Source organism: Triplophysa dalaica, chromosome 11 (genome assembly GCF_015846415.1).
Source record: "Triplophysa dalaica isolate WHDGS20190420 chromosome 11, ASM1584641v1, whole genome shotgun sequence".
Taxonomy (NCBI): Eukaryota; Metazoa; Chordata; class Actinopteri; order Cypriniformes; family Nemacheilidae; genus Triplophysa; species Triplophysa dalaica.
The window spans coordinates 3653591-3676959 of NC_079552.1; the positions used below are offsets into that span (position 1 = coordinate 3653591).

The 23369-nt window shown below is 37.8% G+C and overlaps 3 protein-coding genes across 3 annotated transcripts; 2 read left to right on the forward strand and 1 right to left on the reverse strand.

Moving 5' to 3' along the window:
- The first annotated feature begins 9363 nt into the window (after nucleotides 1-9363).
- nanp (N-acetylneuraminic acid phosphatase) lies at nucleotides 9364-10857 on the forward strand. Its single transcript, XM_056761156.1, has 2 exons — nucleotides 9364-9508; nucleotides 9970-10857. The coding sequence occupies exons 1-2, from the start codon at nucleotides 9416-9418 to the stop codon at nucleotides 10603-10605; spliced, it is 729 nt and encodes a 242-aa protein (XP_056617134.1). The 5' UTR covers nucleotides 9364-9415; the 3' UTR covers nucleotides 10606-10857.
- Nucleotides 10858-11504: 647 nt separating this feature from the next.
- On the reverse strand, nucleotides 11505-20161 carry polr1b (RNA polymerase I subunit B). The gene is made up of 15 exons (XM_056761219.1): nucleotides 19643-20161; nucleotides 19372-19539; nucleotides 18408-18554; nucleotides 18181-18313; nucleotides 17937-18073; nucleotides 16569-16792; nucleotides 16236-16407; nucleotides 15973-16141; nucleotides 15610-15891; nucleotides 15387-15520; nucleotides 15022-15192; nucleotides 13919-14075; nucleotides 13519-13715; nucleotides 13191-13441; nucleotides 11505-12825 (listed from the first exon to the last, which is right to left on the reverse strand). Exons 1-15 carry the CDS (start codon nucleotides 19814-19816, stop codon nucleotides 11943-11945), a joined length of 3399 nt encoding a protein of 1132 aa, XP_056617197.1. The 5' UTR covers nucleotides 19817-20161; the 3' UTR covers nucleotides 11505-11942.
- A 116-nt stretch (nucleotides 20162-20277) lies between these two features.
- cisd1 (CDGSH iron sulfur domain 1) lies at nucleotides 20278-23033 on the forward strand. The gene is made up of 3 exons (XM_056761220.1): nucleotides 20278-20437; nucleotides 21231-21436; nucleotides 22186-23033. The coding sequence occupies exons 1-3, from the start codon at nucleotides 20410-20412 to the stop codon at nucleotides 22273-22275; spliced, it is 324 nt and encodes a 107-aa protein (XP_056617198.1). The 5' UTR covers nucleotides 20278-20409; the 3' UTR covers nucleotides 22276-23033.
- The last annotated feature ends 336 nt before the right edge of the window (nucleotides 23034-23369 follow it).

Sequence of the window (23369 nt, forward strand, 5' to 3'; positions counted from 1 at the left end):
GCTGTAACATCGCTTAATATGTTTGGTGTCTGTCCAAATATCCTCTTCCATTTCACTGACAGATTCTATTATTCTTATTATCATGAACATATAAATGCACGAAAGATGTTGTGTTTGTTTTGGGGAGATCTTTTCATCCATCCCTGTTTGAAGATTGCACAGACTTGTTTATGCCAGGCAGTGCGAATTTGCTCGGGATGTAACGCAAAGCAACCAATTCCTGATGGCTGCTAGACAACACTGTGGTGCCATTTTGTCTGTGTCTGTTATCAAGTGATTTACAACTTCCTTGTATTTAGCTATGTCCAGAAGAGCCAGGCTCCATGAATAGGAGAAGAAAAATAGATGATGAGGATTTGATTTCAAAGGATCCGATGACGTTTAGATTTTCACTTACACGCAAGTTCACTTGAGCCCTTTAAAAGCAGAAGATTTAAAGCGCTGGACAAAGTTCTTCAATTTTATTGGTCACACATGTGTAGTGTTAATATTCTATAAAAATGAGAAACCGTCAAATGCAGGAAAATTTACTTCTTTAAAAGGCGTTTTTAGGATTCAAGTTTTTTATTGTTAAGTTCTGGAGGCCGAATGCAGTTTTTTTTAAAGACACCTTGTGTAAAAATGAAAGATCACAGTTCAGTGGTGTCATCAAACACAAACAGATTTAAAAGAAACCACTGTAAACGCTGTACAGAACATATTTAGACGTGTTGTAAACAGATCATGCCTGGAGGATCACTGTGTTTTAGGGAAAGCTAAATATTTTCCACAAGCTTCCTCATTTGACACTATTAAACAAACAATTTGTCTCCTATTCTTAGCATGATTTGTATGACTTGGAATGAAATAGGTTTCCTTAGAAACAGGCCAGTGATGTGATCCAAGAGCGTAAAAAAGAGCATCATTGTTCCTGCTCCGAGGTCTCACGAGAGCACCAGGAGTTCCCCTCACATCAGCTTTGTTTCCATCACTCAGACTTTTGTTCACAGAAAAGGTTTCAGTCTCAGGAAGACATCTGTCGTTAGATTCCTTATCAATATCCGTCTAAAGCTCATAATGATTGTAATTGAACATAATGTCTGCTGTCATTACCCTAAACAAGCATTGACAAAAATAAATACATTTTCCTTGTTCATGTAATTAAAGATGATTAATTTGTTTATCATTTCTATGATTCTTTTTTGAGAAACATAGAGAAAGGGTCAAAACACTTTTCTTGAAATTCCCCCATAATTATGAGTTGGTGATGACATCATGATGACATCGGTATAAGCATTTCATAATCTAGATACATTCCCTGATCCACTCAATGATGTCATCGTTTTTGAGACTTTTTTATATAGGCTGCTTATCTTCCTCGTTCCATCGTAACCGTCTTGCAATCCTTTAACAGCTGCATTTTTTCATACAGCTCATTAATTAATTTTTATTTCATTTGATCTCATTTTATTTTACTGAATACAGATACCCCTGAACATTCAAAGACCATAGTCACTGGGAGACCACGATATTCTTGTCAGCGGTCATCTGCCACCCTCCATCCTTTGAACTCCAAACCCTGGCATGAACTCCATTGTTTCATTCCATGTCATATGCAGCAGACTGTGTAGTTAAAGTCTGTAATCTCCATCTGGATTATAACGTTGTCCCATGACTCTAATGGAAAAATTGACTCGAGTGATCAAACAGCCTGAAGAAGAAGAAAACAGTCAGTTATCAGCTGGAATTACTTCACTGTCGAGTGATATACAATCATAACGGTTAAAGGAACTTCCTGTCTGCATTCTTGGTCTTTGACTGTGGGCCTTCTTCGTGTTTGTGTGCAACCCACCATTTTCATTCAAGTAACAGAAGCAATACGATTTTTACATCTCATAAGGTGTATAAACGGTGTCGGTTGGGCAAAGCTTGATGGCACAAATTCACGGCTGAATTCCAGAGAAAGCCATAAGAAAGCCCATATGAAAGCTTTTGCTATATTCCAGTCCCCAGATGTAAGCAGCAATAGAAACAGAAGCTGTTGTTGGTCTTTTACATCAGTGATCAAACGCTGGTCTTCTGATGAGGTTCAGTGGCTGCTCAGGGCTGCTAATCTGGAAGTGAGGATAGGGGCGTCAAACAAGAACATGGCTGTTGACAATCAAATACACAGACTTGAATCAGCTTTTGATAGTGATATATGGTGCAGTAAAGTTAAATCTATTTCAAGTACAATTGGAGATACATTTTTAAGTATAAAAATGAATAGCAAAACAGGAGCATAGTGTTAACATCCAAGAATAATAGAAATATAAGGAATAATCCATAAGTATGATGTTAAATTCACTTAAACTTACATGAACTAAAAAACAAGTGCTACAAGTATTGATGAGTACGCCTATAAGTTTACTTGTAGTCTAGGTTCAGTACAAACAAAAACGTTGTTGTGTACGCAATGGTTACTAGAGTAGAAGTACTACTGTTACACTTAAAGTATACTTAAAAGTACTAACTAAAGGGTCAACGAATTTAGTTTCAAGTAGTACTGAAATAGTACACTTACAAGTATACTGGAATTACGTTGATATTAGTATACCTGCCTGAAGTACACATCAAAAATATTTAAACTTTACTGAAACAAATGAAGTACTGGAGATTTACTTCCATATTTCAAGTCTTCTGAAGTCAAGTGATATCTTTGTGTAATTAATAGTAATTAACATTAAAAATTTTGATCAAAAATAAGTTAAGTTATAACGAGTACACCTAAAAAAACGAAAAGCCTTGTGTTTTTGACAAACAAGCTTATTTTTTTTTATGTCTTATCATGGCCTTACAAAATTACTGTATGAGCTATCTATTGTATAGTGTTTTCATTTTTGTATCTCTGTCATTTATTGAGGTTAATAGCATACAGGTGTGGAGCAACATGTGGGTGAGTATATCAGATGCTTTGATGCAATGCAAATTGCAGCGTTGTAAAAATATTGAAATGACGTGTGTGTGTGATACGTGCTATTCTTTAAGATCAAACCGCTTAAAATACTTTCTTTGTTTTCAGAATCAAGAAGGTCATCTTATACATGAGTACTAGTGGTATTTCCTTATTGTGTTATCAAAAATAAAAGTGTAAACACTAGGCCGTAAAACAAGCCCAGAGCAGACAATTCAGTAAAAAATGAGGATAGGTGATCATATCGTAAAGGCATAAAAACCTTAATCCCGAACTTAGATCGAGCAACATTCTTAAGATCACATCTGCAGCTCAAACACATCAGAGCAAACAAAATGACATATTGTCTCACCTTACATGAGTACATTTGGTTTACTGATTATAAGGTATTGCAAAATGCAACTTAAGAGTCCAGTGTACGAATTTAGCGGTGTCCAGCCGGCTCACTCCACCCCTCCCTTTTGTTTGAGCACTATGGTGGCTGTAACAGGGCTAAGATGTCACGTTTTAGCATCTTTGCCAATGGAGATAACGTTGTCACGAAATGTGCTCTGTAGAGCATGTCCGTTAAGGGCTAATGTAGAAACGATTCCATGTTAGGGGACCTGCGGTGAAATACGGTAATACAAATATACCACTCCAGTAACTAGAAATCAAAGCGGTGGGTGTTTACTTCCAAGTGTCTTCAATGCGGCACGCCCATTAAAACCGAGCGTTTGTAGAGCTGGCCTCAAAACCTGATAATCAGGGGCACTGATATTGTATATTTAAAATAGGAAATTTACAAAATCTTTATGGAACAGGATCTTTACTTAATATTCCAATGATTTTTGGCATAAAAAAAGTCTATAATTTTGACCCATACTTTATGTCTTTTACTAAAAATGTCCCCGTGCTACTTAAGACTGGTTTTGTGATCCAGGTTCACATTTGAAAAGGTGTTAATCTGAGGCACTTTAGCAGGCCATCTAGGCCTACTCACAAAAATAAAGTTTTTATATATTGACGGTAGGAAACTCACAAAATATCTAAATGGAACATGATCTTTATTTAATATCCAAATGATTTTTGGCATAAAAGAAAAATCAATAATGTTGACCCATACAATGTATTTTTGGCTTTTACTAAAAATGTTTGCTACTTAAGTTTTGTGATCCAGGGTCACATATTATATTGCTTTTCTGTCAATAAATCCTCAAAAAATTTGCACACAGCAGCACCTCAAAAGTATTTTTTATATTTTCATATGACACATTTCTAAAACCACGTTGTGGAAAATGAAACAAAATCTGCGGATCACATGTTACATGAATGAGACATTGAGCCAGTATCAGTATTGAGACCATGACACATGAGACACATGTATGTTCATTCCATTGGCGAGCACAAGCCCATTGATCGAGTAAATCTGCTACATCCTTTTTTCCTTACAGGCTATTTTCATGTGGTATTCACGCCTGTTCTGACCCAAAGGAAAGACTGAACAGAGACTGTCAAACCATTTATCAAGAAACAAAAATAAAGGATGCATGCCCTCATTCACGTGCTCTTTCTCTTGTTGCGCAGGTGTTATCTGAGATATTTAAACACATGGTGACCCAAGCGCAGCGCTTGTCGGTGGGGGAGGCTTGTGATGAACACAGAGATCGCGTGTGACTATAGTCCCAAGGCCACCCACTGAGATGAAAAGCAAAAGCGCCGTGTGTCTAAAGGACAGAAAACATCTCCACTGTCTTTTCTGATGCACTTGATGTATAAACCCTACTGTGTGTCCTGTAACTTAACATTTTAAGTTGATGGATTTGACCCCCGAAACACATTCTGATACTTTGTAATGCACAGCAAGTGACTTTGGATAAAATCAAATGCGTTTAAGAGACAGTTCACCCAAAAAGGAAAATGATGTCATTGTTTACTCACCCTCTTGTCATTTGGAACCTGTATGCCTTTTATTTCCTGCAGAACACAAAAGAAGATATTTTAAAGAATGTCGGTAACCGAATGGTGCTGACACAATAGTGAATGCGTGCCAGCGCTGTTCAGTTACTCACATTCTTCAAAAAATCTTATTTTGTGAAAGCTGCCAGTAAACAATATTCATCAAAATATCTTATTTCGTGAAAGAGTTAATAGCTATTTTCTAAATGATGTCGTAAACACTGAATTTGGATGAATAACACTGGGGGCCTTGAAAGACAAATAGCATGACACATGCATCCACAACAGACACCGTCAAGCAGACAAAGAGTGCCGAGATTTGAGCCTGCGCTACATCTGTTGTAGATATAATTGCTGGCATGTTTGTTATGGTAGCTATCAGCAAACGCTTTAACTCTCTCACACTTCCACTCCCAGAAACTTCTGTTTACAGAACGTGTTCTGCATGGGACAGTACATGAACAGGAATTGTTTAAACAGAGGCTGGTATCCGTGCTATGAGCAGAATCCACATGCGTGAGAAATGCTCCAATTTCTGATCGTGCCTTGGACGAGAGCAGAATGCTGTGACACATTTTTGCGTGTCAACGCTTGGCGCTCGGCCAGGTGTAAGTGCACGCAAGGTTACATAAGGAGCTATACAGAAGACTGAGAAGTGTCATTTTATAGCTCACAGTAACAGAGCGTGACACTTCCTCTGGATTCGCTGACAATGGCTCATGCGATCTGCACATGAACAGGATGCATGCGTGTCTCAGGTCTTGTCAGATCGCAGACAGGTGCTTTGATTTAAGGGTGTCCGAATACATCTTTACATGAGCTAAAGTGTGAGATTGAACTCTTGTCATGGAAGTGGTAATGTAACCTGAGCGTTCGGTGTTTTTTGCGAAGACGTTTTAAATCAGTGTTTCTCAAAAAGGGGGATGGGGCCCATCTAGGGCCTCCACAATCTTTGAAGAGGAACTCAAGATGACTTCAAATGATTTCAAACTAGACACACAAAATAAGATGAAAGATTAACCTAAACAACTCATGATTATATATTCAGTGGAGTCAAAGTAAATGATTTTTGTGGATCACAGATCCTCTAAAGTTATGAAAGATTTATAGAGAATAAATATACATAGATTATATATAATATAAAAATAAATAAATAATGTGTGTGTGTTTATATATATGTTCATATCATTTTTTTTATATAAATGATAAATTATATATATTTTTTCTGATACTCGCCGATGCCTGTATCCTTTATTTTTTGTGGTGAGGTTTCAATTGTCCAATCACACAACACACTGAAAATAATAACTCAAAACACATTATGAAAAAAGACAATTTTATGTTACAAACTTTCAAAGCACAAACTTCAGTCAGTTCTGTCAGTAGCGGTTATGTCATGTGAGGTATCTGTCTTTGGTATCAGTGTGTATATGAGTACGAGTATGAGTAGCCTACACGAGCTTGGTATCGGGCCTAATACCGATACTGGGATCGGTGCATCCCTAATATATATTTATATGTTAAATAAATGTTGTATAGCTTATGTTCTAAATTGCATTTTAAAACATTTTGAGTGGTCTAATCCATAGTTGGCTAAAATACGGACAAAACCAAACTGTTAAAACAACCCGGTATATATTGGGTTCTTTAAACCCAACGGTTGTGTTTGTCCCATTGTGACCCAACCACAGGTTTAGACGACGTATCATTATTTTCGACCGTAGCCTACCTTTGTGTTATTTTTTACTTATTGCTTAATTATTTACATTTTAAAGTCCCCATTCATTATAATTGCGACACCTTTATTATTTTTGAACATCTTGTTTCTTGCGTGTAAGAAAGTAAGTCATGCCAGTTTAGAATGACAAGTGGGTAGATGATGAAATTTACATATCTTGTTGAATATTTTCCATTGACCAAAACTGAATGTAAAAACTGTAAGAATGAGGACTTAAGAGCCCTGAAGGTGTGTTTGTGCTGAGTGTGGGAAGGAGCTGAGCAATTCAAATCACTGCAGGGTCATGTGAGGTGAGTTTACTCTTAGAAAATGCTGATAAATGGAATGATGGGTAATTATACTGCGCCTGGCCACAACCTGCTTCTCTTCATTTTATAATCATGTGATAATGTACTGTTATGTACAACATGAGTAATGTGAGACCTAAACTTCCTGCCATTGAATGGTGTTCCCAAATTGTGTTATATCTGTATGTTTTGTGCCTGGTTTCACAGACAAGGTTTAAGGCTAATCCCAGACTAAAATGAATGTTTGAGTCTTACCTAAAAATCACTCACACTCAGCTTAAGCTAAACCCTGTCTGTGAAACCAGGCCTTGAGGTTTAACTTTGTCTTTATTGTGTGGTCCTCAGAAACATTGTAAATTCAAACTGATTGTTAAATCATAAAAATCATAAATACTTTTTTGTCTATAAAAGACATACTGTATAACAAAAGTATGGCCATGAATGTAAAGCTAAAAATCTTTAAATGTTGCAGCGTCACCTTTATATTTAAACCGGCAATGCGGGTTTCACTGTTTTGATAATGCCTGGAGGCCCTCATGTGGTCACAATTGTCAATGTTTCCTAAACTTCCATATACCTCATCCTGACAGAATTCAGAATTCAGTTAGCAAAGTTGTTAGTTAGCTCTACTATAGTTGTTTTAATTTGCACATGTCCAGTAGAAATGCTAGACATCAGATGAAGAAACTGGTCCATTTAATTTGATCACCCTTGCAGATCTCTCTAGTCTCTGATCATCAACTATGATGCTCATTCAAAAGCCCATTCTCATTTCATAGACTTTCAAAATCCCCCAGTTTACAGTTCCCATTGTATATTTTCAGATAGTGTATAAACATAACTCAGACTTTAAGTAAGTATCTGAATACTGAGTCTCATTCAGCCACTGCTGGAAATAACTGACATCATCTGAATTCCATATAGAAAAAGAGACAAGTTTAAGATTTCTGTCATGCCAACCGTTCTCATCTAAAATGCTTCACACAAAACAAATGCATCCTATCAGCATATCTTGTCAAACGGGGGCATAAAGGCGAGTGCTGAAAACTGAACATGTCTTGGCTTGGTGCACAGCATCCTAAATGGAATGAGCAGTTTTCTGTCAAAGCCTCGTGTTGATTGAAATGAAGTGTTTTGGTGTACATCACAATAGTAACATTTGCCCTTTATGTTGCAATCAGTGAAAATATTTACATTTAGATACTCAATATTTTTGTTAATTATACAAAATTAAGTGCATTTGAATTTCCTCAAATGTTTAACTGTCCTTTAAAATTGGTATATTATAGTGTGTGGTTACAAGTCAACGTGTCTGAAGTCAGCACATCCCACACGTACACATTGAGATGAAATCCCAGCCTGAAATTCACGCACAGAGGTTTCTCAAAGGCCAGCGCATGTAATCTGATCAGAACGTGAATGAGAGCATGTTTGTCAAAATCAAATCAAACCTTGCACGTAGCCAGCATTCAGCTGCAGATATTATACCTGATTAGTGTTGTGTGCTATGTTTAGTAATCCTGGAAAAAATCTCTCTAGTAATAATATAAAATTATCAAATTCTTGAAGAATTTAACATTTCGTTTTTTACATTATGAATTGTTTGATTAATAAAGTGTTTGGTGTGGGAATGATGAATTATTGAATTGTGGCGTTTCTTGGTGACTTCTTAGGTAAACCCATGCACAAGATTAGATGTCACGCTAGGCCTGTATGTTTATTTTTAAAAGATAATTTATGTATAATAACATAGACTTACATTGTGCGGTATTAGCTAAAAGGGTTTAGACCTCTTTGGTCATTCAACCATTGTTTACTAAAACTAAGATCATGTGCTTACCTAAGAGTTATGACAAAAATAGGATGATATGTTAAGCCTATAAGACTGAAGCACACATTTTCAAACTAAATCCTAATTTTAACTTTAACCTCTTTTTTGTTATTTCTATCTAAATTCCATATTTACAAAAGCAAATTTAGGAATTTAGGAAGTTTAAATTGTGTATAGATAATATGTATAATGTCTTAATCTAAAAATAGTAAAGCAGTCAAACCAATGTTTTATATGCTCTTCTTTCAACATTTTCATTTTAAAACTGTTTGTAAAAGAATTGAAATGTGTACCCTCTATGTTATATCATGTTTTTCTTTTCTTTCTGTATCTTCTTTGTTAATAAGCATGTGAATTTTTATAATTTCGTATTTCGAAACTTTGTTGAGTATATTTATAAAATGTTATAGCCCACATATTATATAGCTTGTAATATGTAATTAAAACGTACGTATAAAAGTATTATTTACCCCCAAGAGACTCCATTTGACACCTATAACTTTGTTAGTGTTGAATAAATATATAAATACAGTTTACATGCGAGGAAAGAAATTACAGTCCAGTTTATATGTAGGGAACTTCATTACCCAGCATGCAACGCCACATGTCGTCACAGCACCTGTGTGACGTGCGCAGCTGCAGTTCCGCGTTGTCGGAAGTGTTATAATTATCGGAGTTGTCTGTGAAATATGATGGAAAATAAAAGAGTTTTAGCGATAATATTTGACCTGGATAATACACTGGTCGATACAGCCGGAGCAGGACGAGTGGCCATTCAGAAGGTAAATGAAAACATCAATAAATCAAAATATACAACGATTTTTTTCCATTTAAAGTCCTTCATGCACTTTCTAATCTTGCAACTTTAATTAAAAAAAGATGTACAATCTACAGTGATATGTTGAGACTCCTGTACATATAACATACGAACATAAAACATTCAAGAAAGTACCATTAATTTCTGAATTAATCATGGTTTAAATATAAAGTTAAATATAGTAACCACGGTTTTAATATAATTTATGAAACGTTATTGCATAGGAACTATAGTTCATTATTGTATAAGTATATCAACTTTGTATTGTAGTAAAATTATAGTATTAACACAATTTTACTACAGATTTCATGGTTACATTTTGGTGACTTAAGTAAATCCATGGTTTATTTTCATAAGTGTTCTGTTTTTTGGACGTAGTACAAGATTCCCTGATGTTAGGTCCATCTTTTTGTGTTCTCAATGTAGGTCTGTGATCTGCTAAACTCCAAACAAGTGCAGGAAAGCCACGTTGGAAACATCTGTGAGCTCTTTTTACAAAAGCTTCTCCATGAATCGTTTGACCCATCAGTAGGCATAACGATAGACGATGTGAGGATACGTCACTGGTATGAAGCTCTCCAGGAGGCGCAAGGAACAGACCCGGATCCAGCTCTGGCCTCCAGTTGCTACTACACGTGGAAGAACACGCGTATGCAGGTGCTCGACCTGTCTCCTGAGGTTCGAACTCTGCTCGAGGAGCTCCAGAAAAACTACAAACTGTTGCTGCTCACCAACGGCGATTCTCAGACGCAGTGGGAGAAGATAAAGGCGGTGAGATGCGAGGGTCTCTTTAGTGCGGTGGTGGTGGGTGGAGATCACCCGGAGCAGAAACCGGCTCTCTCAATCTTTACCTATTGTTTCGAGCACCTGGGAGTTCAGCCGCAGCAGTCCATCATGGTGGGCGATTCTCTCAGCACAGACATTCAGGGGGGCATCAACGCAGGAGTGAAGGCAACCGTGTGGATAAACAGTGACAGTAGATGTATCCCACAGAGCAGTGTGACTCCAGACTACACTGTTCCTAGTGTACTGAATCTGATGGATGTTTTAGCTGAACTGTGATATGTCATGATGTCTGTCTTTGTGGACATAAAGATGTGTTTTAGACTTAAAGGTGAAGTGTGTTTTTGCACCTTTAGCTTCGCTAAATGAAATTGCAAAAATAATGACTATTCCAAACAGGAAGCATTAAAAAATATTACTTCACCTTTAAAGAACATTTTTACGCCTACACAAATGAATTGTACTTTTGACAAATGTTTACAAAGAAGTGAGATGAAATATTTAATGGAACCTTCATTCAATAAATATTTTACGGGTAACCGATATGTTTGTGTGTCGTATATTAGCCAGTTAAGCAATTACTATCTGGTGCAGCATTCAACCTTAATGTAACTTTGCTTAAAATGCTATTTTCTTTCAAAAGTTTTAGTAAACATGTAAATTATTATTCAAATTTAACTTAATGTAACTTGGCCAGTGAAAACTGTAGAAAAGTTAATTTAACTTCAATGTCTCATATTAAACATCTTCAAAGTATGAGCAAAAAATGCTTGTATTTTCAAAGCAGTAATATCATCAACAGTTTTTACGTTATTTTTAACAAATATAGCTTTGTAGCATCTTTGTAATGCATTATCGTTTCTGAAAATGTTTTTGCAGACCTTCTCCAGACCGAGTTAAAAACAAGCGACTCATTAATTTATCATTCAAAAAAGGTGGCGAATCATCTTCCAAAGTAACTTGCATTTTTTGTTTCTAAGGTTTGTGAGACTTCTGATAATAATTGTATTGTTTATTTACCATGAATGTGGCCCTGGACCACAAAACCTTATGTTTTGAGTAGCACAGCAGTATTTGTTATGGAAAACAAATATTGCAAAATATTGTATGGATGCCGCAAACTCGCTTACAAAAATGACCGAAAACACTCACAAATTTCGCTCGCTGCCCGCTTTTTGGGAATTACCCACATAGGTTTGATATTTATTTAAAGCTTAGAATATCTGACATCCACAATGTCATTACAGCGGTAGGGCCACAGACAGTGTAAACACAATCCTGTTTCATCTTAGCAAGGGCCGGCTACACCGCCTCTCATTAACAAATTCAAGTGCAATTTACACAATATTTAGATTTTTTGCACCCTCAGATTCCATATTTTTAAATAGTTGTATCTCAATTGTAAATTGACCAATACGTGTCCAAGGTCACAAATGTCATCCTTAGCACAAAATATATTTTGGAGAACATTGGTGACCTCACTGACATAAAACCACGGAGATGTGTTTCAGAACTACATGAGTTTCTAGTTTAAACAGTCTGTAAGGGAAGACTCCATAATATTACACATTCAGGCACTTTATTTTCCACAAATTTATGAAACCAAACCGCAAATATTACTTGACATCTAATTTGACTTTAATGTTCATGGCAGCAAGCTCGGCTACAAAGTATCTGAACACATACGGAACGGACACAGTCTCGATGGAGTCGCTCTTATCGCACAGCAGGCAGACGGTCTTTCTATTCCGCATGGCCGACCATTCAGGTGGCGGCTTTTCCAGAAGTGGAGACAGCAGGCTGCCGCAGTCCACGCAAACCTGAGCCACACACCGGTCCGAGCAGTTGAACAGCCGGTCGTGTAACAGAAACGAAGACCCATGAGCCAGCAAAGCATCTCGTTCCATCTCCCCGAACCTGATTCCACCCTGAACGTTCCTCCCACCCAACGGCTGATTGGTGACTTTATCTCTCGCTCCCGTAGTCCTCACCTGGAACTTATCGGAAACCATGTGACGCAGGCGCTGGTAGTAAACCACCCCGATAAAGATGTCCGCCTCCAGCTCCAAGCCGCTCTGACCGGAGTACAGCCGCTCGGTGCCGTAGTAATTGTACCCCGCGGCTTTCAGCATCTCGCCAAAGTGCTCCAGAGCAGAATTCTCCTCGGAGAAGGTGAAGGGCGTGGCGTCGTGGCACAAGCCGTGGAGGGCGCCGGACTTACCAGCCATACTTTCGATAAGCATACCGATGGTCATTCTGGAAGGGAATCCGTGAGGGTTGAATAGGATGTCCGGGGTCATGCCGCTCTCAGTGAAGGGCATGTCCTCTGTGGGCCACAGCCGACTCAGGATACCCTTCTGACCGTGTCTGCTGGCGAATTTGTCTCCGATGGTGGGGTTCCTGGGAATGCGGTATGTGATGCACACGCGTTTGAAGCGGCCTGTCCCATTGTCATTGCTGCATACTTTAATATTGTCCACCACACAGTCTTCCTGGCTCCTGGAGAGAAACAAGAGTTACGATGTGCAGAAAACAAATAAAGCCTAAAACATACAGCTGGACTGGGTGTAAAGGATAGCTTTTACAAAAATGTGCGTTCTCTCATCATTTACGCAACCTGTATGCAGAACACAAGAGAAGATAGTTCAAAGAACGTTGGTAACCAAACAACATCGGCCACCATTGGCTTCCGTTGTATGAACACAAACCACCGACACTTTTCTCAAAATATCTTCTTGTGAGAGTCATATACATGTTTTGGATGACATGAGAGTGAATAAATGAATGAAATCTTTATTTCAGGAGAACCATCCCATTTTGGGCATGTACAGTAACACCGATTGACCTTTGAAGTGATGCCTTACTTGTAGAAAGTCACATGACTCTTGTTGGTATTGAGATTGACGCAGCAGTAGAAAGGGTCCCCATACTTCAGCACAGAGCCTATAAAAGGCATTCCATCTGCATCCAGTTGATTCATCACTTTCGGATCATTTGGTGTCACCCCAAACACGACGCTGTCCTCACCTCTGAACTTCTCGGACAGATCTATAAGCTCCGTCTTATAAACAGAACCGTGGGCGAAGCCGCGCTCCCACGAGGACTTGTTTACAATCTGACGGTCAAACAAAAACCATTGAGGAATGCAGAAGCACGAGTACGGTTTTGGAATATAACCGGATGATTGCTTACCATGGCGTCCTCCATATCATATCCGGTGTAAGAAATGACGGCCACGATCGCGTTGGTGCCGATAGGGTAATTGTCCATGTTGTAGTGGTCGTACATCACAGGCCTGACCAGCGGACTCTGGGGGGTCTGCAGACGGTACAGCTTGTTGTCAGACCGGTCCTGGTACGAGTGCAGCGGGAAGCCCATGGTCTGTTTACCTGCAGGGAACGAGAGGATGAGATCATTTTCTGAACCGTATCCAGAAGAGCTCCCGGTAAAAGCACGATAACGCTTCAGTGATTTCTCTCACTGACATCAGCCAGGAGGCAAGCGCCGGCTTGCAGTTCTTCAAGTTTCATAATGCTGACGAGTGTGAATGAAAGTGGCAATTCATCACATAATGACAAAGCGCTGCTCTTACTCATCTGGCACTGGTACATGTTTCTGGGACTCTGGTTGTGGTCGGGGTAGGGAATTAAAGCTGCCACCACGCTCAACATGCTGTGAGGAAACAGCTCCTGATGCGTGGTGACTCCTTTCTCGATCTCACACTCAAAGATTCCCACGTTGAGGTACACCTGAAAAAAACATTGATTTATTTTTAATATCATGTCAGCAACAGGACTAGATTAATGTATTAAGGAAAACCCTAAATTCAGTATAAAAAATAAATCTACAATAACTCAAAGTTGATTACAAGAGAAAAATGGACATACAGTCCACATGTAAAAAATATTATAATAAACAGGGCTGGGTAAAAAAAATTGATCATTCCATATTAACCGATCTTTATTTAAAAGATCCCCAAATCGATTCTTAATGCACCTGCATCAGAGAATATTATCTGTATTTCGCCTCTCGTCCAGATGAGGGCGCCATTATTCCAGTTAAATTTTGAAATCTGTTTTATTTCTTAAACATGTTTTATGTTGTTCATTCATGATTTTCAAGTTGTTAATAGTAAAGTATTCTACAGGTTTTTTGTCATGTTGGAAGAAAAAAGAAGACTAAGACGACTTGCATGACAAAATACTGTAGTATCCTTCAATATTTACCATATTAAAATGTAGTATATTAATTAGTACACTTTATTAATGTATACTACTGTATTGTGTAGTATTGACTATAATGAATTGATGTAGTAAATACTGTAGTATACTTGAATATTTAATAAACTTTACTACAGTACCTAGGATTTTACAATAGCAACACATTCTTTTTTCCTGTTAAAATCTAAAGAGACCAAAAGTTTGACGAGGAAGAAAAAACAAAAGAGGCGGTTGTCAATACTTGACTAGTTTGAAAACCTCACTAATAAGGTTGACTAGTAAATCCTTTTATATTTTTGTCTTTGTATTATAGAAACACTCAACATTTCATCGAGGGTTTAGGCGCTTTAATGGTAAAATCTGGTCTGTCCACAGGCTACAACCTTTTCTGAGCAATTCTATATTCATCTCGTATTAGTGATGCTAGCAAGTAGCAACTGCATCCCATCATTTTCTTCAATCGGTTACTTCTCACCTGCTCAAAGGTGCCGATAAGCTCCTGTTTTCCCAGGGCGAGATTCCGGACGGGCCGAACCATGCGACAGGGTGTAGTAAACAGATGGAGAGAGGGGTACAGGCTGGCTTTACCCGTCTGAGGAACCAGAACGATCTCAGTCCAGGGTGGCACCTTCTTTTCTCCCAGCACCTACAGACACATGAAAAGACATCGATATACATTTACAGGCCTAAAGCAAAAATCTACAATGACTCCAAAACAGTATTTGGACATTTAAGCCAGATTTTAACTAAAATTGGATTATTTATATTGACACAAAGTGTGGTGTTTTGAACAGATGTCTGCCTTTTTCAAACACAAAACAAAGAGACGTCATTTCTCACTTTAAACCTGCGGAGAGACTCAGCCACAGACGACGCCATATCTCTCTCCACCCATCCGATCATGGCCCCGTCTAGTAGGACAGGATAACAGTCGGAGTACGGCTGACCAGGGGTCCCGTCTGCTGGAGTCATACCTATTGATAAATGCAGAAACACTTTAACATACCAGTTTATTTCCATATCAGATCTTCTCAATTGATTGTTTAAAATTTGATGTCTTTACCCAGTGAACAGAGCAGGGCAGGCAAAGTGGTTGTGGGATAAAGTGGGGCCACAATCTCACAGCTGGCAGTCAGGTGATTCATGAGACCACAAGGCTCTCCGTCAGGGGTGTGCACGGGGCACACGAAACCCCAGGACTCTGGCAGCAGTTTGCGCACAGACGTGGTCCTCATCTTAGCAAAGGCGGCTCCTCTGTGCACGCAGCGGAAATGAGAAACATACCGGACGAAGTTCAGCTTGTCTGCCACAACACACATTCCTGTGTCCTGCAGCATGCCCAGACCTACAGAAGAGCGAGGCGTTCATTTGAGATCTTATTAAACGAAAACCCAAACCTAGACACCCAATATTGACCATTTCATACCGGTCTTGGACTGGAGGTTTCCTGTGGCTAACAAATACTCAAAAGGTTTGGTGAGATCTGGGGCTCTGGAAAAGGCCTTGACCAGATTCTCTGCAGACAATTCTCCCAATTTCTGCATTCTCTTATCCAAGACCAGTTTCACAGACATCAGCCAGGCTTCCATCTTCTCCTGAGAAATGTTCAGAACAGCTTTAATAATTTGTGCGCTTATATTTACTCTACGTCTAGACAGATGCGTGAAAAGATGGTGAAGCCGAGCTTACTTTCAGGAACATGAGGTAGAGCTGCCCAGGTGTGAGAACTTCCTGACACATCAAACTGTCGGGGTTTTCTTCCATGCACTCCTGCTTGGCAAAGCTGAAGAGCTTGCGTGTCATCAGACACAACATGTAAAACTTCTCCACATCTGTCTTCAGGTGGATACACAAACATTCACTGCAAACAGAAGGCGGTAAAACATAGTTAAAGAGCACAGGTACTACATCACATGAATGTATAGTGTATATATATATATATATATATAACTAAACAAATACTGAAATACAGAAATTTGTCATGATTGTAAGTAGACGTGTTCAATTACACGTGGCACTCACTCTAACAAAAAGTTGGCACACTGCTTGTGAGTATACCAATCGGGAAGGTTCAGTTTGACCCGGAAACGCTCGCCCAGGTAATTGAGCACCTTCTCTTTAGTCGTGCAGCCCTCGTCCATGACCATACGCAGCATCTGAGAGACACAGCTCTGGAAGAACGAGTTCTCCTCTCGACCTTTGATCAGCTCCTGATAGATCTGGAAATCCGAGAAGTCTACCAGAGCCTAGAAAAATATATATATATATATACATAAGCATATAAATGCATAAACATGGTTAAAAAAAGTTAGAAAACAAACTGTTAATAATAACATAATATTCTTTTATATTCATATTTATATGTTATAATATAAATTGCATAATAGACATTTATCTTCATTGTTAGTTTTTTCTAAGTTTGCTGTCACACCATAAGACACATTTGTGACACTGGACAAAAAAACTTTGGGTCTTATGGGTAAATTTTTTAAAATTAAGATCTTAACATAACCTGAAAGCTGAGTAGATAAACTTTCTATTGATGTACGAGTTGTTAGAATATGACAATATCTGAGATACAACCGTTTAAAACTCAGGAATCTGAGTGTGCAAAAAAAATTAAATATTGAGAAAATTGCCATGGAAGTTGTTAATCAGGGGAACTGTGGCAGGCCATCCACTCAAAAAAAAAAAATGTTTTTATATATTTAACGTAGGAAATTTACAAAATACCTTCATGTAACATGATCTTTTCTTAATATCCTAATGATTTTTGGCATAAAAGAAAAATTTATAATTTTGACCCTTACAATGTATTTTTGTCTTTTACTAAAAATGTTCCTGTGCTACTTAAGAGTGGTTTTGTGATCGAGGATCCATTTATTTTTCAACTACCCACATGCATTCAGTTTAATATATTTATTTTCTTTGATTACACGGTGTAACAAATTGTTATTTCGCCGGACAATTTTATAGTCCTTGTATAATTCTGTGGTGCTTATTAATAATATTTATTTTAATCTAGCATCATCAATGTTTTGGTGTATATTTAGCTCAAGTCAATTTCAAGCTTTTATCATTAACTATGACACATTGCAAACAGACATAAACTATACACATTTTCAAAAAAATAAATTCAATTATTTTTCAAATATTCACGGTCATAAAACTTAAAATTTCTGTAGTGATTTACTGCAACTTGTTTTCTCGAGGACAGTATTTCTCATAACAGACAAAAAACAATCAAATGAACACCTTTTACACAACTCCTTATAAGTAAATGTTATGTTAAACTGTTGTTTTGAGCTCAGTGTTATGCCAGTATATTCTTTGTTTTTTTTACCAGTCGAGATTTAAAAGATCTCATTTGTTACAATAACTTTATTTTACCTTCAGTGCAAAGCCCAAGGGAATAAAGAACAGCTCTTTCCGGTAAATGAAATTCAGCATAACTGTTCCGTTATCCAGGTAGTGAAGATTCATATTAATGGCTGTGTGTTCCTCCTTAACACAGTGCATTGAAATACCTGCACACAAAGTCATAATGAATCAATCTGTGTGTGATTTAATTTACAGTAGGATTTAATTTAGAACTAATAGAAAATATTTTCAGGCGGAAAGAGGCGGCACCCACCGTACTGTGTGTAGCCCTGACCCCTGCTCTTAAATTTGGGTCTACACAAGGTAATGGGATAGTTTCTCCTCGGCATGATCAGCAGACGAATCACTTTCTCGATGCCGTTCACGATAAAATATCCGCCCATTTCCTGTTGGTGAAAAAATACGATTAAAAATAAATGATAAAAGGAACTCTCCAGCATTATATGCTGTTTTAGAAAGATCTTAGATGTGTGATTGTACCTCGGCTTCCTCGTGATGCTCGATGAGTTCTTTGGGCGAGAGACCGGAAAGGTTGCATAGTTTAGATTTGACCATGATAGGCACCTGACCCAAATACTGCTTGATGATTCCTTTAGGTACTCCATTTATAGACCAGCTCACATCGGCCTGTGGAGAGAATAAAAACATTCACTTTATTTAAAGGTGCAGTTTGTAAAAACCACTGATAGAGGGCGCACAATCAAAACAACGGCGTAGCTTGATGACGCTGTGAAGAAGCGTGGAATGATGGGATCTGTTGTCTTCAACTCCATCGATGATGGCCATCAATCAGGTGTGAACGAAAAATCATGTTAGCGGATGAGGTAGTTTTATAAATGTTGTGAAAAATTAAGTGACTGCTCGAAAAAATCTGGTCACTTGCTAGACGCTAGGCCCTACTTCCGCGTTTGTCCACAACACTGTTGTCATGCGGTTTCTACGTCATGAAAGGCGGTAACAAAGGGTAACGCGGACATGACGCCACTGACAGGCGACTGCACAGCCCCGTGTCACTGTTTAGAATGGCGAATTTCTCACGATTTATTAGTTGGAAACATTCGAGATATTGTAAGTACTCAGCAGTAACTGAGTAGTTACTAACCTAGTTACCTAGTTTTACTTCAAAATTGTTACAAACTGCACCTTTAAAGGGGGCACGTCATACATTTACTTCACCACAGTGGGTCAAAGCCAGATGATGGGGAGCTAGGATGTCCACATTTATTTTTAGTTTTGATTAATGCAATTTATGACTAATGTTTTGAGATTTTACGGGAAGTTGAATTAACAAAACCATCTGAAAGCTTATGCCACGGGACAAGCAGACCACCTATCGTTCCTAAATCATAGATCACATGAAGTATATGATCACATTGACATGTCAAAAGCTACAGACAGCAGTCAACACCAATAACAAAGTGATTGATTTGATCGTGTCACATACCACGAGCTTTCCTCTGTAAGTACATCGTCTGCCTCTGCATTCAGCAGGAAAGACCCTCATATCTTTGCTGATTCCTCCTTTAGAGACTGATGGACCGTGCATCACAGCCTCCACATAAGACAGACTGATCCTCTCTTCCTTACACATGAACTCCAGTGGAGGAATAGCCTTTAACAAACAGAAATACACGTACATGTTGTTCATATGCCCATTTCTCCCATGGAAATCAGACAAATCAATACAAAATATGCGGTGGTTAAGTTAACGTTACCCCCACAACACGACACAGTCCATCAGTAACAGCCTGATCAAACGACTCGATTTGGGCTTTCACAAGGTCCTGCACGGCCACGTGCTGTTTCTTTTTCGGGACACCGAAGCCTGCCTCTGTCAAATTCTTTAAACTCGGAGCGGAGGCTAAATTGCACCACTTTGAGAGATCCATGCTGCTGTGCACACACGTGTGTGTTTGGTGCGCCCAGCAGAAGAAAGCACAACTTCCTGTTAGGCTATTTCAAAATAAAAGTATTTTAAAATGAATTCCTGAATTTGCAGCGCCGACAGAGCTTTATTGCCATGATTTGTCAAAATTAAAGTAGTGTCAAATTCGTAATATTAAGACGTTGGTAAAGTAGGCGAAGTGAATAAGGATAATTGAAATCATATTAAAGTACAAGATAATCAAATAAATATAATTTAAAATAAACAAACACGATTTATTTATGAAGCATTATATTGCGTACGTAATTTTGCAACGTCATAAATTATTGCCACATCGTTACAGTTTTGTTACGTATATCTGGGAACCCAGCACGCGGACACTTTCTCAACTTTCTTCGAACTCGTGCACTAGCAGAGGTCAACCAAACGTCAAAATAAAAGTCCTGCTTTGGCGAAGTGAACCACATTCCAAACGATCGCTGCGCAGATTTAGCGCTTCGTTTGTTGGCTCGATATTTATCATCGGCCTTGAAGACATTTGTGGACGTTTGAACTATGAGCAGACCATAATATAAAATACACAGATTACAACCAAACATGTGCGCATCAAACACCTTAAGCAAAGGTAACGTTAAATATTTAATTAATCATACGTTTTCAATGAAAGAAACAGGGTTTAGGACAAGTCAAGGTGCTGTGTTGAGAACGCGTTTGTGTTCATGTTCATGTGCACAATTCCGTAGTAATTTAACTGAATCTAATGTATATATTCGCGCGTTAGATGTCCGACAAACACATTGAAGCGAGTTTTAAATGGTGGATTTAAACAGTGTTCACTTTAACATTGGTCGCGTTAAGAATCTTGTTACGTTATTTCTGTTTCAAATGTATCAAGTGTGTCTGTTTGATCATATCCGGTTTCTTCAAACTAACATTTGTTTATTGAATTTTCAATAACTGAATGTCATTTAGTCTATTATTATCTATAGTGGTTTCGACATTTAATTGTTAAGATATTTGTTTGTCCTTGATGTTATCGGCGTTAAAGAGGCCTAGAATCTATTCAGATTTTATCTTGTTTATATGGGAATCTTAAAAAAATACAATTATTATTAATGTTATATAATATAAAAAAGAATGTTACAGTAATAGATTTGAAATAATTTATGTAATGAACATAATTCTTTGTGTATATGTATATGTGTATATATGTGTATATGTGTATATGTATATATATGTATATATATTTATATGTGTATATGTATATATATTTATATGTGTATGCGTATGTGTATATATATATATATATATATATATATATATAAATGTGTATATATATAGCTATATCAATTAGTTGAGCGTGCTGAAAATAATAGGATTATAGTGTTTGGATGGTAAAATGTCTCGTGTCTCTCCAGCTGAGATCATCACCGCAGTATCTGTGTCAGTTGGAGCTGCTGCTGTAGGAATCCTCATTTACAGAACCATCTGTAAGAAAGACACATGTGTGAAGCCAAAGGTGAACCTTGATCTGCAGAAAGACAACCCCAAAGTGGTGCATGCCTTTGACATCGAAGACATGGCCGACAAAGCCGTTTACTGTAGATGCTGGAGATCCAAAAAGGTGAGAGAGACCTTAACGAACCATGAATCAAAAATTCCATTAAAAAATTAGTAAAATGAGGTTTGCGTTAAATTACTATTACAACAATCATGAATTATGATGTATAACATTATCCGGCTGCTGTTTGACCTTGAAACATCATAACTTAAAATACAGAATTGTTTTTCAACAGACACTTAGTTTATACAGTAGTTTTCATTCAAAGCAAATTGCATAGCTGTTTAAGGATATGCATTGCTGATATTTAAATAATAGACTTTACATGTTGTCAGAAATGGAAATGTGACATTAATTCCGCTGTGAAGTTTTTATTGTAAACTGGACATTACCGTGTGATCTCGTTGTGGACCACGTGGCTAATTTTTGCCTTCATAACTCTGCATTCTGAGGTCAACCATCCAAACCCGGACCCACCTGATTTCACCTAATTTTCTTGTTTGCCCTTAATTGTGTTTTTTTCTCATAACCTACCTACTTTCATGATGATCCCAGTTCCATTTTCTTTTCTTTCTTATTTGCAACAGTTGAGAAATTGTAGCGAGAGGTCCAAGATTAGTTTTTTTATTTTAGGAAATTAAGAGATTATTTATTCTTCCTCATCCTAAAAAGTGCCAAAGTACCATAAAGTAGTCCAGACTATAGTCTCTTGGGCTATATTCAGAAATACAGTTCTATATAATGTATTGCTTGTCATTAAATGTAAGGTTGCACACACTACACAATTATAATGTTTCTGTGATTTCTTACAGTTTCCATACTGTGACGGCGCACACGCGAAACACAATCAGGAAACGGGAGACAACGTTGGTCCTTTGATCATAAAGCGCAAGGAGGCTTAAAACGTGCGCTGAGCTGCTCACAACAGTCAATTCATAGAGATTAGTGTCTTTACATGTGTGCTCAGGTTTGGTGATATTGTCTGGTTATTTTATTCTGTGTGCACGTGTTTGATCATATAATATGTACGGTTGACCGGTTTAGGTGAACTGACCAGTAGTCTGCCAATATGTGTTGGTACTTGGCGAATTTTGGAGTAGATATCTGGGTATAATTAAAGAATGCATATATTTTTTCCTCTTCATCTCTGTAGACTTCATTGGATTTCAGATGTGTTATCAAACGTTCTCCTAAACATGCTTAAACACTGGTTATAGATTAAAGCCACTACATTAGTCCAGAGAGTTTACACACTACTGCTCGTATGAGATTTCCGGAGCCTGGATGAGCAACATATAAGTGGGGAGATTGTTTTAAGAGATATGAATGTGTAATCTGTATGAAATTAAAATGGCCACCTTCATGTGTGCTCTTTGCCTGATATATGTCACCCGTGACCTTAACGGATCAATCACATTCTATGTATTTAAGGATTCTATTTTTTGAACCATAATCACTAAATATGACAGATCTACATTTATTCACTTATATTTTTGTCTTGTCATTTAGAAAGATGTGCTCTCTATATTTGTTTGTATGTATTATCTATTTCCATAACAGGCCAGAAAATCAGGTTTTTGGGGGCATGGTTGAATGTTTGTTTTTCCTCTCAGAGAAGTACACTGTCATGTTTGATATTTAATAAACAATGTCAAACGAATTTTGTGACGAGCTCCTGCGCAGTTTTGTGAGACGTTGATGCGCACAGACACAACTCGCATTGATGTGACGTCACAGTCGTGTAAAAGCATAAACATACTTTTAAGCACGTTTTAAGGTAACGTTAAACCCCAATAGTTCAAAATCCTGTTGCAAGGTTAAGCCGTAGAATTGCTTTTCATTTTTCAGAATGAATATTTTGTATTATTTTAGAAAATAGAAAAGGCTAAACATATGACCGAAAGGTGAATAAAAACGGGTGCTCTACAGCTGGTTTGAGTGACGTCACGACTCCATTCATAACCAAGAATAAGTGATGTGACGTCAGTGTAGACGG

What these genes read in the sequence shown, in the direction of transcription:
- nanp (XM_056761156.1), top strand. Translation starts at nt 9,416, where the DNA reads ATGATGGAAAATAAAAGAGTTTTAGCGATAATATTTGACCTGGATAAT. An exon ending in GACGAGTGGCCATTCAGAAG is followed by an intron (nt 9,509 to 9,969) that starts GTAAATGAAAAC and finishes TTCTCAATGTAG; the next exon opens with GTCTGTGATCTGCTAAACTC.
- polr1b (XM_056761219.1), bottom strand. Translation starts at nt 19,816, where the DNA reads ATGGATCTCTCAAAGTGGTGCAATTTAGCCTCCGCTCCGAGTTTAAAG. An exon ending in AAACCTCCAGTCCAAGACCG is followed by an intron (nt 15,892 to 15,972) that starts GTATGAAATGGT and finishes GCTCTTCTGTAG; the next exon opens with GTCTGGGCATGCTGCAGGAC. An exon ending in AGTCATGTGACTTTCTACAA is followed by an intron (nt 12,826 to 13,190) that starts GTAAGGCATCAC and finishes GTTTCTCTCCAG; the next exon opens with GAGCCAGGAAGACTGTGTGG.
- cisd1 (XM_056761220.1), top strand. Translation starts at nt 20,410, where the DNA reads ATGTGCGCATCAAACACCTTAAGCAAAG. An exon ending in ATCAAACACCTTAAGCAAAG is followed by an intron (nt 20,438 to 21,230) that starts GTAACGTTAAAT and finishes GTGTCTCTCCAG; the next exon opens with CTGAGATCATCACCGCAGTA. An exon ending in GATGCTGGAGATCCAAAAAG is followed by an intron (nt 21,437 to 22,185) that starts GTGAGAGAGACC and finishes GATTTCTTACAG; the next exon opens with TTTCCATACTGTGACGGCGC.